Source organism: Aulonocara sp. 'chitande type north' Nkhata Bay, linkage group LG3 (assembly GCF_057382095.1).
Source record: "Aulonocara sp. 'chitande type north' Nkhata Bay isolate Kocher_YH1m ecotype deep benthic linkage group LG3, A_spYH_male_GT1.1, whole genome shotgun sequence".
NCBI lineage: Eukaryota > Metazoa > Chordata > Actinopteri > Cichliformes > Cichlidae > Aulonocara > Aulonocara sp. 'chitande type north' Nkhata Bay.
This window is the reverse complement of record NC_141346.1, coordinates 53,832,664-53,847,453: the sequence shown is the minus strand read 5'-3', so window position 1 is coordinate 53,847,453 and position 14,790 is coordinate 53,832,664. Positions and strand designations below refer to the sequence as shown.

Sequence of the window (14,790 nt, the reverse complement as noted above, 5' to 3'; positions counted from 1 at the left end):
CACACACACACACACACACACACACACACACACACACACACACACACACACACACACACACACACACACGCACACACACACACACACACACACACACACACACTGTGAAACAGAGAGTCAAAAAACAGCAGAAGACACATCTCATTGAGCTTAAATGAAACAAGTACACATAGCAAACTAAACTGAAGCTAATAAATGGCACTAATGTCAGATAAACCTGATTAACAGCTCAGACATTGTTGATCAGTCACCTTCATGTTTTATGCCAGTTATCCAACCATAAGATATCTGGTTGACTCAGCAGTATGTACCATAAATACTTAATCGCAAGGTGTTGGAGGTTGCTGTTAAGGGTACAAGTGTCCTGAAAAGACTTTTTTCATGGCAGCAGTCTTAACCTTAAAAATAGATAGTTCACAGGAAAGAACTAACAGAAAATGTATTAAGAGCCGCGGGGCGTCTGGAAAAGCACAGGTCTAAGTAACAGCATTAGTGATGGCTCTGTTCCAATCACATATCCCAGTAAAAAGAGCAAGCGTGCACAGTGCCAAGACCAGAACACTCACACACCTTGTAATGATGCTAATTGGAAGTATGAACTGTACAACTTTACCTGCTGTGACATTTCAGATTGTCTGCTGTGGAAGGTGTCTGTGGCAACTACCGATCTTTACAGTAATAGTCCAGTGAAAGATACTTCCTTTTGCTTTCACCCTGTGATTAGTGCTGGAGTTGTAGATACTTTAAATGATTGTTTCCCCGCATAGGCTAGTTTGCTAATGTCCATATTCTGTATTTAAGCATTTAGAACCAGCTTTCCATCCAATAGTAACCGAAACATAACTAGTTTGCTGAAGTACTGGAGGTAAGCCGGGCTGGAGGTAACACTACAAGGTTATTGTTCGATAGGTTTGTGTTTATTTATTAATTAATGCATTTGTATGTATGGGGGTTAGGGATAGTAGTAGGATAGATGGGATTGTGTCCGTATTGAAGACATTTAATGTTGCTTCTTTTTTTATTGTTTGGGGACAAATGTGTTATTTTGTTGTGTTAAGTGAGAATAAACCTTTAGTGGAGGCAATGAGCACTTTTCAAAAATTCTGCACCTGTGTTTTCACTGAGTTGTTGACGATTAAACCTTTTCTGGGCTTTGCTTTTAAAAAAAAATCGTGTTTTTCGTGGGTATACCTACTACTAATTTTTTTTTTTTTTAAAAACAACACACAGTAAGCTTTATTTCTGAGTATGTGTTGCTACAAAATACAGCAAAAGAACCAGACGGATTTACTTTTAGCCTTCACGTGTAGCTTAGCTTAGACTGCATGAAAGAACAAAGGTGGTTATAACAAATACGGACTATATAACACATATTTCCCTGATATGCTAGATTTCATGTCATGTTTGTACATTTAAATAAACTGCTAATAAAAATATATAGAGACAAAGGATGCCTCAAGACAACAGTCAGATGAATATCTTTTCTTGGTTTTAATAGCAGCTGAAACTTGTGAGGCTTGCACGTGGTCAGATGCCTTTATTAGAGGTTCATTTCTGTTGATGATTGATTTGTCATGTATAATCAGTGAATTACTTGTTTACTCTCTGGCAACTGTCCTTGGCTCGGTGTTGTGTTTGTTGCATTTCAAATCGCTAAATGTTATAACACAGTTAAAGAGGGATTCTGTTTCGTTGTCATTTCACATGCTGTTGCATATTGACACGGGACCGAGTGGTCTGTACTGAAACTGGACAGGTGCAGAAACCCAGACAGAGACAGCAGGTGGTTTAACAATATTTTATTGGTTAGGCTTAAACTTTGGTAACGTGTCGAGGAGAAAAGCAAATAAAACGTAGAGCTTGACGTGGCGTGGCCTGGGTAACGAGGCTAAGGAGTATGCAGGACTAGAGAGAGGGAACGGGGCCTGAGATGCAGACTGGAGCTGGGCAGGAAACAGTCACACTGAAGAGAGAAGACAACGGAGTTAGGGAGTTAGTGGAGGTAGCCCTTAAGTGGAAAGTAATTTGTATAGCAATTCTTATTTGCAGGAGGAGGAACAGAGTGTTAAGAGGGGGGAGACAAGAATCCGGGCGAGCTGAGTGGCGTGGAAAGGCTGACCTGAGATCCGGAGGTTTCAGATGGAGGTTGATGGCAGGAGGGCAGGCAGGTGAGGGACAAAGGGATTTCTACAATCCTTAGTCCGCGTGTAAAGCGTGAGCCAAAGGTTTGAGCCAAGGTGAATCCAGAAACTGCAGCACAAGAAAGTTTCGTTAACAAGGTAAATCACATAGAGAACTTGAAACATGCCGGTTACCAACATAGGTTGATGATGAACTGGCGGTGAATGAACGTCAGCGTGAAGCTTAAATCACTCTGGCATGATTACTTGCAATTGGATCCAGGTGTGCAGGAGCTGGAGGAGGTGGCCCTGCCCAGGGACGTGTCCCAGGTAGGTTCAGGAGCCTTGTGGAAATTCCAGCCATCCACCGCGGACCATGAGACATAGATCAGCAAACAGGAAGCATCTGCTGATAATACTACCCTGCCGATTGGGCTCTAGTAATAATGAATGAACTGTGATATCCAAAACAGAAATTTCCTACTGTCTATTGTTACGAAATCAGTTTCACCCCGGTTCTGTTTATTCCTCGGGCATCCAGAGACGGCACCGGACTCGGCAGTCATTTTCACAAAAACCTTTATTCATCTTCAGTTGGTGTGGGTGCGTCGTAACAGTCAAAGCACTGTGTGTGTGTCTCTGTGTATGTGACTTCCTGCTGGTCATAAAAGTAATCTCCTCACTCAATCTACACCAAATTCCTTTAGACAACATACAAAACACAGTTTACAAACACTGAGACCCCCACTCTGCATCCACTGGGCCATTGGCCTCTTGTTGTCTTACATTTAGAGATAAGGTGAAGAGTCTCCTGCAAACCTACTTCTAAGTTATAACAATTCTGACCGTTTATTAGATTCAGGTTAAAGCATCAGCATCAGCAACCCCCAACTGTGGCTTCCTGTCTCCTTTTATGACAGCAGACCCCCAGTGTCATTAAATTTCTTTCCCTCTAAACAATCACACTCTCAGGCTACAGCTAAGCCAAACTGAAACACAGACAAATCCTTCCTTATTCCTCTGATCTAAACAAATTTAACACATCATATTATAATAACTATTTTCTTGTACTCACACTATCAATAACTACTAACAATGCTGATTCATAATAAATATCAATTATTATTATTTTTATTATTATTAAATCTCACAGTACTTCCAGTACTGATTTTTTTCTTTAGTGGTTGGCAAATAAACAAATATTTGTTTTGGTTGAAACTCCGAAGCCCCCAAAACATCATAAGTCCCAGAAAAGAAACAGCTTGTTTGGCAAATCTGTGTTCCCCTTAGCTCAGCTGACACCCCCACAAACACATATGGTAGGGCAATCGCAGCTGATGTTACCTTTGCTCAAAGAAAGACTTTTCTTTTTGAACAAACTGTTATGCTGAGGTCCAGAAACAAGCACACAAGAGGAAAAATACAAAAGGCACAGTGAGGCTCCCTGATGCCACTGGCAGCTGAAACACTACAGCATGCCTTTTATGTTTATTTCCCAAGTAAAGCCAGCTCTGCATCAGTATTTTAGGGTTGTAGTCTTTGAACCAAAACTCAGCATTCAGGCCGCAGGTGTCCGTGGACTTGCCTGTCAAGTGTCTGCGTCCTAAACCAAGGACAGAACAGGAGGATTACCTCACCTGTACGCTTGTCTTTGGGGACTTCAGACAACGTCTGTTCCTGCAGGAGCCCCTCCTCTGTCATAAATACCGCCTCGGGGTGCATGATCACACACCCGATTAAACACACAAACAAAAACACACAGGCATCTCACAGCTCATTTAAACTTTTACTCTAGAGAGTGGCAAATAAACAAATTGAATCTGAGGCTGCACCGCACCCATGTGTGCGACCGGCGAGACAGACTCAAGTGCAACGCTGTAAACCTGCTTGGCAGTGAGGGTGGCTGCCGAGACGGCGTTGTTGTTGATTGTCAAGCCACCCAGTGATGTCATATTTCTTGTGAAAGCTGCTCTAGTGTATTTACAGCTGAGCTATCTGCCTGTGGGGAAATGATGCTGCTGCTTTGTTTTGGCTTTTTGCTGCTTTTTTGTGTGTTTTGGATTGGGTGAATGTGGAGCAGAGCTCTCCCTGTAGGAGGAGCAAGAAAGCTGTCAGATTTAGCAGGGGAATATTTGAGATGTCTTATCGTTGTGTGATCCCTGCATGTGTGCACATCATATTTTATAGATTGGTGAGTAAACGGGAAAAGCGGCCAAAAAAGGCACAACTCACAGTTGGATTGAAGATTGGATGATGACATCGGGAGGAAACACCACACAAAATGGAGCAGAGACGTCTTGTTCTTCTTTCCTTCCTTACCTTTACTAACCTCTGCTCCAGATTTACAAACAGAGCCTTTGATTTGATACCGCGTCTCTCTACACGAGCTGATTCAATCCCTGCAGAGGCAGTGGCGCATAGACTCTTGACTCACTGTTTTTAACTTGATTACTGTGAAAGCTTTTTTCGTGCTCGGAGGATGGGGGAAGAATAAAACACATACAAAACCAGCACAGTACTCACATTTTGTCACAGCAAGATCTCATAGAGCTAACTGGTTTTAGAGAGTGTCTGTCATGTTCTCTAATTGGCTATGGTAACATTTTGACTAGAAGGGAACTTTTGACTTTTAATTCCAAGAAAATTTCCACCCTGAGGTTGAAATTAGCAGCTGTGAAAGCCAGTCTGTGGTCATATGCATTTACATTCACATGCATGCTCGAGCCTCATTTATAAATAATAGCACTAGCATGGTTTCTGCATTAATCCTCATTCAACTTTAAGCTAAGATTTATCTTGGACCTGAAGAGTCCTTTTCTGTGTGCCAGCACAGCACAAAATCGCTCTTACTAACTTGATCGTGAAATATTAATGCTGTGTGTGTATCTTGATTAAGGGGGAGTGCAGATTTTCTCCTGCAGAGGGTGAATGATGGACAGTTTTGGATTAGTGCCACTTTTGGCTGTTAAATGCAGACTGTATATAAAAGTTAGAGACAGCCACTGTGACACCCGTGGGATTCCACTGATGTAGAAGTCCTGAGTTTGCCATTTTAGTATTTCTGAAACCAGACACCATGAATGAAGGGCGGATTTAACAAAGCGCCCTAATTGCAGCACGGTGGTTAGCACTGTTGCCGCACAGTAAGAAGGTCCTGAGTTCAATTCCAGGCTGGGGTCTTTCTGTGTGGAGTTTGCATGTTGTTTGCCTGGGTCCTCCACAGGTAGTCTGGCTTCCTCTCACAGTCCAAAGACATGCAGTTAGTGGGGATAGCTTAATTGATCAAATTGCCCATAGGTGTGAATGGTTGTCTTTGTCTATGTGTTAGCCCTGCGACAGCCTGGCGACCTGTCCAGGGTGTACCCTGCCTTTCACCTTATGACAGCTGGGATAGGCCCCTGCGGTCCTGAAAAGGATAAGCGGAAGTAAATGGTTGGGTGGTTTTGGCCCTAATTACACTATGCACACCAATACAGGAGAGTCCTGCCGACCACAAAGTAGCCATCATATAAGCCGCTCAGAATAATTAAAGGAACACTTTAACCAGAGAATAGCATCAATATAATTAAACTTCTGGGATATTAATCTGCTCCGATCAATTTCAGGTAGGTTGGTGTTAATGAAATTAAGAATAGCTGCACTAGAGCAGGATGGGTTTTTCTAGTTTTGCATTTGATCAGGGTCACTGTCACTCCATTAGTGACAGTGACCCTGATGGTAGTCCAACTCCTCCAGGATGTGTTTATTAATGGTCAGAAATAGTTAACACAGATTCATTGTTCTAAATAAAATATATGATTACAAAGTAGTCCCGTGTACAGACTCAAAAGCTTTGTGTCTGACAAGCAGCATCATAGCCATATGAGGCCTGCTCCCTTCTTGCATGACAAATCAAGAAGATCTGGAGCGGAGTCCAAGGTTGACTTTGTATCTGGTAGCAGCTTACTCTCAATATGAGGCCCAACGAGAGTTTTGATGCAAGTGAAGGACATTAAAGTGAAGAGAATTAAATGTAAAATTATGCTTATTCAAATATTCTCCTTGTATAAACAAGCTTCTCTCAAGGTCTCATAGTGAAAATGTTTTCTGCAAGCAAAAGAGGGAATCCCAGTGTTTCACTGGTAAATCAATACAAGGAAGGATGGAAGGATTCGTGAATGCAAAGAGGGCGGCGTCTTATGTCAGACATAGCTTTATAAATAACAGAGCAATAATCAGCATCTTCTGTTGTAAGGTCTTCAATAGGTGGACTCCTCCTCCTGGAGAGGAGAGATATTTATGGGCTGGTCTCATGTGGTAACACTGTTGATGTCAGGGACAGCATAAAAAGAAAAATACAGAGAAGAACAATGGCAGAGCTTAATTACTGTGTGGTTTAACAGTTTTTTAAAAATATGACAAAATTACAGGATTTCTTTTTACTAGATGAATTGAATTGCTCTATTTAAAAAGAATTAATTATAGCTTTTTTAATAGTTGAGTGCACCTGAACAGAAAATGAAAATATTTTCAAAACTCAAAACTGACTTTTTTACTAAACCCAGACCATCCTCTGTTTATCTTTAAAGCCGTATAAAGGCTTTTAATGCACAAAATGCTGGAGACGAGCCCCTCTCTGCCTCCTGCGGAAGAGCCATCATTACTGCTCCGTTCCTCAGGAGAAAAACTCTCTGTGGCGTTGGTATGGATGCTGAAAGGTGGAGGCACAGGGAGCGCCTCAGTGCCCTATATAACCAAAGAGGCAGCGGCCTGTAGAGAACCCAGCTTAGCATCCTGTCTGTACTCGAGCACTGAGCCCCTCAAACAACATCCCAGTCTAGTGGAAGCCTCGTATAGATGAATATATGAATCCACCTTTTGTGTTTCTTCTTGGACCAAATATTTTTGTGTCTTCTCGTATTATTGTGAAACTAAAGAGTTAACTTGTAACGTTATCCCTTTAATGTGGAGATTAGACAAACACCCTGCAGAGAGCTCGCCTCCTTGTTAAGAGGTCAACTAAGACATATGCTCCTATTAATTCACATGTTACAATCAGGGCATCTTATTACCGACCAGGTAATTTCATTGGATGAATTTGTGGCATTTATTTTTTCGAATCAAGCTCATGTTTTGGATCCAAATAAACAGCTCTGCCCTATCGGACCACTGCACCGGGCAACGAGTACTCTTGTAGATCACATTGTGTATTCAGTACTGGTAGGGCACCGGTACTGAATACACAATGATGTGGAAATGGTAAAATAAAACTATTTTACCTCTGACACACAGCTAGACACGGCTCTGGGTCAGTGTCTAGGTCTCTGAAATGATCTGTCTCCTCACATGTGGTCCCAACTGCCCCACTGGCATCCTGACATACTATCAATTCCTTTATCAAACAATGAACTGCTCTCTACTCTTGAGAATTAGAATAGCGAATGAACCCACAGTCTCCATTTCTTCCTTTTCTTGTGTAGAAACAGGATGAGCTCATCATGGCTTGATGTGGACTTCATTGTTTTCACAGTGAGGATGAATTTTCCAAAAAAACCCACATTTGTCACGTGGGTGTGGTATATGTATGTACATCGTGTTGCATTTTTGAAGTGTGCTCAGCGTGTAAAGATCTTTTGACATGACAATAGCTGGCTAAACAACTCATCTTTCTCTGTGATACAGCGCCCTGGACCATGCGATGACACTATGCTGCTGCACCCAAAAATGTAGCTTGGGTTGGAAGTAAGGCACTGCTTCTTTTATTATGTTGCTGTTGTTTTTCCTCATTTTTTTTTTAGAAGGTAAAATTAGCCGGTGCAGCTCACCAATCAGCTCACCCTGTCTGTGTCTTGTTTTTCATTCATCCTAATGCTCCAGTGGACTATTAGTATGATGTGTCTTATCAAATATGTATGCGAATCTCAAATTCTGATCTCAACAGCACAGAGATCCAGAGTAAAGTGCATCTGACCTCTCAGGGGTACCGCAGTTTCTGACTGTCTGAAAATGATGACATTTCCATTTAGTTTGAGTTATGTGTAACAACTGAGAACTGATTGTCCAATATAGAAAACCATCGTAGTTGATTTACATCTTTTTTAAACTGAAGTAAAGCCCGGTAACTTCATGCTGGATTTAAGAGCTAAGGATTGTGCTCGAGTCTGATGATTGCTCTCAAAGATTACGACGTTAGCATACTGCTCTGCTTGTGATGATTTTTTTTATCACTTTGTGGGAAGGATTTTTTAGAGGAGCGAAGACGACTCATGATGAAGACTCGTTAAGAGAGGTCTCACAGAATAATAATCAATAACTGACCTGAAAGTAATTTCAGTGGGACACGTGTGAGTTTAAACAGCTTAAAGAGCTGCACAAGAAATGTATCACAGATGGCTGAAATTTGTTCAGGCAGTAGAATAAAAAAGATGTTTTTTATATTTTCCTGCAGGATCACAGCAAACAATACTACAGAGGTATGATCATCTTGGCAGGCCACAAAATTAATGTATATATTTTAAAAAAATGCTCTGCCATTGAAGGACCATTAAAGCTTAGTGAATAAACAAAAGACTGCAGGATGTTTTCCTTTGTTTCATAATGACAGCAGCGCCTCATTGCTGCTAAAGCGATTTTTCAGCAGAACAATGAACCCCTACTGTACCAGCTCCAGAGGTGCTGGGCTGCAGCTCATCCAGGCCTGTTGGGGTTAGTAATACAGGAAGTAAAATGTTAGCAGGCACACTGTGAGTTGAGCTTTGTATATTTGAGCTTATTTGTATTTACACTTGGAAAATGGGCACCAATAAAAGCAAATACCATTCCCTATATGGATGTAATGGATGTCATTATGGATGAATTTGAACATATTTGACTGTGTTTTCTTTCTATTGTCCTTTGGAAGTGGCACCGAACACCTAAAAATACACGTGTCGCGTTTGGGAGAGTTTGAGAGTTTCTGACAAAAATTTCTGGTCTAAACTTTCCCGACTGTTTCAGACCACCTGCATACGCACCCGTCTCTTTGATCTCAGGCAGTGTCTCTGCTTCGCGTCTCTCCCCTTGTGCCCTCCTGGGGTGCCGAGGCTCATATTTTGAAAACCTCAGCTCTACAATGAAAATGTAACTGACATAAAACAAACGCGGTCTCGACGTACTTGAATCAAGTCTGACAATTGTGGAAAGGAGAAAAAATACATCCAAAGAGACATCCAAATAGACTCAAAATCAGAAAAGTGCGCTCACATCAACGTGAAGATAAGGAGCTGAAGTTTTCCTCTGAAATGAAAACGGCATTGGGTGAGTAATTGCTCCCTGTGTTTCTATCGATTTCTGACAATATTAAGATACATTTAAACTAAGTGTGAAATCGTCTTACTTTCTTAATTTGGAAAATGTATTAACACATTAATGCTTTTAGGGCCACTGTGCTGTTATGAAATATGTCAGCATTTAAAGCCGTGATGTGGAGAATTTTTTGTGATTATAGCATCTTTCAAATTATTTGATGTAATAACTTTTCTTTATACTGAGAAATGAGACTATCCCTTTAAAACGGGTCCAGCTACAGACTTATTTTGCAGAGCATTTATCTTAATCGGGGTGTCAGAGTCAGAAATGGTCCGGTTCTAATTAGAGCTGCTTTCACCAGCAACTTGGTCCATCGGATGTCGTAATATCCAACTGTTTCAAAGCAATTTGCAGTCCTCTGAGTACCTCCTGGGGATTGAATCAAATTTGAAAATAAGGAGACAATGAACAGACCACACAACGCAGTAAGTAAGAAGTATATAACCAAGTGTATTCCCTCTGTTAATGTACACATATTTAGAGTCATCTCACTGGAACACTTTACAATAACATTTAGAAAGAACAGGAAGATACTGGGAGAGTATGCTCAGAATGGAGAAAGAGAGAAACCAGACAAACGTGGCAGAAGAGAGTAACGACGGAGCCCGTCAAGTGAAATGACTACCGTCTTGTCTCTCGCCATATAGACAGAAATAGATATAAAACAAATTAAAGTAAATAAAAATCAGAGGATGGATAAAACCTGCTTTCCTCACAGGATACGGGGACATACGATCTCTACAGAGAAAAAGGAATGCATGAAGAACAAAGAAAGAGGCTAAGGATGACAGATGGAGGATAAAAGAGGACATTTTCTCCTCTGGAAAAGGAGAATGCATGGTTTGATGTTCATAACCCAAATCATATTTGCTCAGGTACCAAAAGAAAATACATAGAAATTTCAGTTTCCCAGAATCAGTTATTTTTTTTCTCCAAACAGGAATGATAGTAGGGAAAACACATTTCTCTTAGTAATGGGATGAAAGTCAAATATTTAGACATTTCACAAACTTTTTTCAGAATTTTTCTTTTCATGGTACAGTTTTCTTTTCTTAATAGACTTGAGAAAATTGGAATACTAGAGTACATCTTTCAGGGAACTGCTGTTCTCCTTTTATTTGTGTGCTCTTCCCATTAAGTTCGCTTTGCCCGCGGGCTGCCGTCAGTCCAGTCAGGCTAGAGAGGGGCGAACGACACAGTTGCTCTTTTTCAGCTGCTGCAAGGTATCTCTCTCCACAGTGGAACTCCAACACGAATGAATTCAGAATCTCCCTAAAATGTCTCTCATTCCTCCAGAAATGAAAAGAAATTTAAAAAAAGAAAAGAAAAGAGCAAACCAAAGTGACTGAGTCTTGCAGCAAGGCATTCCATCAGCCGCACTGTTCATGAAGTGGGGGGCAGGGGTCTGAGGAACGGGGGGTTGGACGGTGAAGCTGTTCAAGAATCCCATCTTTTGCTGTGCACGTCTCAGCAAACGCACTTTTTGATTCGTTCACATAGGTCCATATGTTTCTGCAACGTCTATACATATATTTATAATTATATAGAACAGAGTTCATCTTGTTTGCTGGAGGTTTTTTCTGTTTTTCGGTGATTAGTAACTTGTAAGGACGTGACAGTTTCTCTGCTGGCCCACTAGGGGGCACCTCAGAGCCCCAGATACACATGACACAGATCTGCTGGAACAAAGGACGACCAAAGGGGTGTTTTTTTTGGCCTCGATGAGTTTTTGGCGGCTAAACGTACAATTTAGCATCCGTTAGGTTGGAGCGGTGGCATCTCACGTAGTTGCTACTTTTAATGTTGTTACGATCATCAGTCATCGGCGTCATATTTTTTTTGTTTTTTTAAACTCCACAGAAAGGAAAAACAGTTTATCTCTTTTTCGTAAATGAATACTACATGCTTGAAACACGGCAGAGTTTACATCGCATCGGCTGCTGGGCACCGTAGACAAGGAGAGAAACAGAGTTCGTGGGTGAACGAGAAGGAGAGAGAGAGATCCGATGAGAGGCGAGAGATCGGAGGTGTCGAACACTTACAGAGGTGGAGGAGCTGGATTTGACACAGTGTTTCTCTAAGCTGGCAGTATATTGATCTGCTAATTCGAGCCTGGTTGGAAAAAAAATCTGTTTGATACTGTCTAAGGTGACGCAGGTTCTCCTCAGAATCAAGTACAGGCCTTGACACAAATACTGATGGCGATGCTTTCCTACAGTACTCAGGCTAACCCATGAATCACTGCTTTATCAGCATTTGCTACGTGGTTGTTGGCACGGTATGTGTAGAGATGTAATAGCCTTTTCTTAAATCCACACTGTGGTTAGCATTGAATGCAACTGAAGTTTAGTCTAATCAATCAAAGCAATGTGGAAATGTGTGAGGAGAGCTGTGATGTCACTGTGCCATCTCATTTCGCTGCCTCCCTCTGATTCGAGATGAACTGGTAACACATATGAGCACCTGACAATACTTGAAGTTTGAAATGAATTAGCCACTGTGATGTGTTTGCAGTTTTCCCACATACTGCCTTCTCTCCCTCCTTCTCCCCGCCGTCTCTTTCCTTTTCTAAGTGCTCTGCTGTCTGCCCCTGTGTGTCACGGCGGCACTCCCTCAGACGTAGTACTCTTTGTCTTTGTTCTTCTTGTTCTTGGTGACCGTCTTGGCAGTGCTGGGCTGTTTCTCCTTCACCAGGGCCCCATTGCTCTGTGTGGCTGAGTTGCTAATGTAGTTACGGCTCTGGTCCACCTGATAGGAGCCCTCATCGCGGTTGCGGTACTTGTACATGGCGTACAGCAAGATGAGGATGCAGAGGGCAGCGGCTGCCACGATGCCCACCACCATCCCGGTGGTGCTGCTCGACTGCTGCACTTCTACGGCACCCGGGAGCCCTCTCTCTGGAGACGTGGGGTCTGGAGTGGGAACATGAGGGAAATTTGGGGGATAGGTTATACCTGGGACTCTACGGTGGCCTGGATCCAAAGAGGGCTGGGCCGGCGGCAGCAGCACTTGGTCCCGGGTGTTCATTTTCCCGGCAGGGATGTTGTTGCTACTACTGCTGCTGCCGCCGCCGGCTGACTTGATGCGCGGGTTCAGCTGATCGGGGTTGGCTGTGGGGGTGGAGGAGAGAGGGGGGCGGGAGTTGGGGAAGCGGGAGAAATGGCGGTCTCGGGGGTTTTGGACGCCACCCTCGACGGCCGGGGGAGGGGGGAGGACAGTCCTGTCGGTGACCAGGCCGGAATTTTTGTAATAGTCCTCGTCATCTGACTCGGTCATCTCCCCCGAGCCGTACGCCGACACCTCGATGGTCTCCTCGCAGTCCTCCTGGTCCAAGGGGCAAGGGGGCCGGCCGTTGGGCAAGGGGAGGGATTCTTTGGTGGTTTCAAGCAGGGTGAGGAAAGGGCGGTAAGTGGTGGGGGGCGGGGGTATTACTGGGTAGTGGGTGGCGATAGATGGGGGGTCTAGGGAGTCCACTGTAATAATGGGCAACACTAATTCACCTCCTAGGACAAGAAAGAGACAACGAAGGAAAAGAGTGTTAGAGACCACCTGAGGGAGAGACGACTTCCAGATCAACAGAAGAAAGACAGTTCAAATGTTACAGAAACACCAGTATTAGAACAGCACTACAGCTTAACATGAGGTTAGTTCTACAAGTTTAGTCTGTTCTATTTAAAAAGTTAATATGCTGACTAACTTTGAGCTGCATTATAAAACAAGATGTAAGAATATACTCTAGCCTGCACCTGCTCCTGACTGTTCTGACCTATTTCGCTGTGCTGCATATTCCTACATGTCATATCACTAACACAAGGTAAAAGCAGACTACAAATTACACTGAACAACGTAACATCTATTGTACTACACAGCCTATCCTTCACTGCTAACCTTTCTAGTCCTACCTACGCTGACTACGCTCAGATGTTTCTGCTGTGATTGGTTAAATAAGATAGCAAACCACGAGGTTCAGGTCACTTACATCAACAAATTGGCCGCATGATTTTTGCATGAAAAAAAAAATTACAAAAAGAAAGCTGTGTAAGATTGTTCTCGGATAGTGATAAACAACTCCCCTCCCCACCCCCACCATTGTTTACCTCCTCTCCTCTTTTGTCTCTTTATTGGGTGAAAAATAATCAGAATGTAACAAAAAAAAAAGAATAATAATGTATTGTTGCATTATTCACTTGTTCTCCCCCCCCCCCAAATTCACATGAAGAATTGTCTCAATCCTATTTTCCCCTTTTGGGCATGGTGGCTTCTATGGCTCATTTCTAATTAGCTTAATCTGTATGCAAACCCTCAGGAGCGGCTGCAGAAAACTGATGCCTCTAATTCTTAACCCAAACTCTCAGTGCACTACACTACAGCGCACTGAGTAACAGAGTATTAAATAATACTGCTCAGTTTTTTATCATGACTCCCTCATGCCCACTTCCCTCCCAAACACCACACGTTAAACATGGGGGAATGATGTTCTTTTCAAACAGCCATCAACACAAATAACATTAAAAAAAAAGTCTTAATGAGCCAGAATTTCAGTTCAAGCCTCAGTTATGCAATTTTAGCCCAGTGCGAAATAAGCTTAGACTTTGCTTCAGTTCAGATTATTGGGGGAAAAAAGGTGCATTTAAGAGGAATCCTTGTATCATAGACTGAAATGGTTAGACATATCAGGAGTGTGTCAACAGGAAATAGAATATTAATAGCAGTAAATTTACACACTCAATTTTCTGTCCAGTGTTGCAAAAGGGTCAGTAAAGGAAACAGTTGAGAAGTATTGCAGAGTGAATTAGATTACAACACATCTTGGAGGGGGACAAAAGGGAAGGTAACAGCAAAACATAAGCAAAGAAATGCCAACATCACCAGCATAAAATCATGACTCTGGCTCTGTGTTCGATTGATGAGGTAAACCAGGGAGACTCAGTGGGAGAGAGTGGCTGGATAAGGCGTTTCAGGAATGAATGGGAAGGGAGGGGATGGTTAATAGGAGGTTCTGGGATTGTAAGAATTCCTCTGTGGCCTTTATTCAGCTCAGCAGCACTCAAACACCCCCAAACCCATTGGTCAGTTACAAAACCCCCACATTTTCACTTAAAGAATGGCAAAGGCTTTGTTAAAAAAAAGGTAATGCATTGGGTTAACAAAGCCACTGCGACATATCAGCATATAACAACACACTTGAGAGAAACTCCTTGAAATAAAGCAAAATGTGAGAGCTGTAAAGGAGAAAGAAACTTAGTAATTCTTCAACCGTTCTAAGTTATTATTTCACCACCACTACTGGAAAGGCTAGTTTCCATGGCAATGCTCAAGTTATTTCTCTCCCATACATTTTCTG

At 42.4% G+C, this 14,790-nt stretch overlaps 1 protein-coding gene across 6 annotated transcripts in view; it reads right to left on the bottom strand.

The window, feature by feature from the left end:
* Positions 1-9,876: 9,876 nt before the first annotated feature.
* Positions 9,877-14,790, bottom strand: part of nrxn2b (neurexin 2b) — a 719,066-nt gene continuing 714,152 nt past the window's right edge. For 5 of the 6 annotated variants that reach the window (XM_086285249.1, XM_086285254.1, XM_086285251.1 and 2 more), the window contains one exon: positions 9,877-12,949. In XM_086285249.1, coding sequence (XP_086141375.1) covers positions 12,060-12,949 — 890 coding nt within the window. In that variant the 3' untranslated portion in view covers positions 9,877-12,059. The remainder of the gene's footprint in view (positions 12,950-14,790) is intronic. The other variant, XM_086285255.1, reaches the window with a different exon arrangement.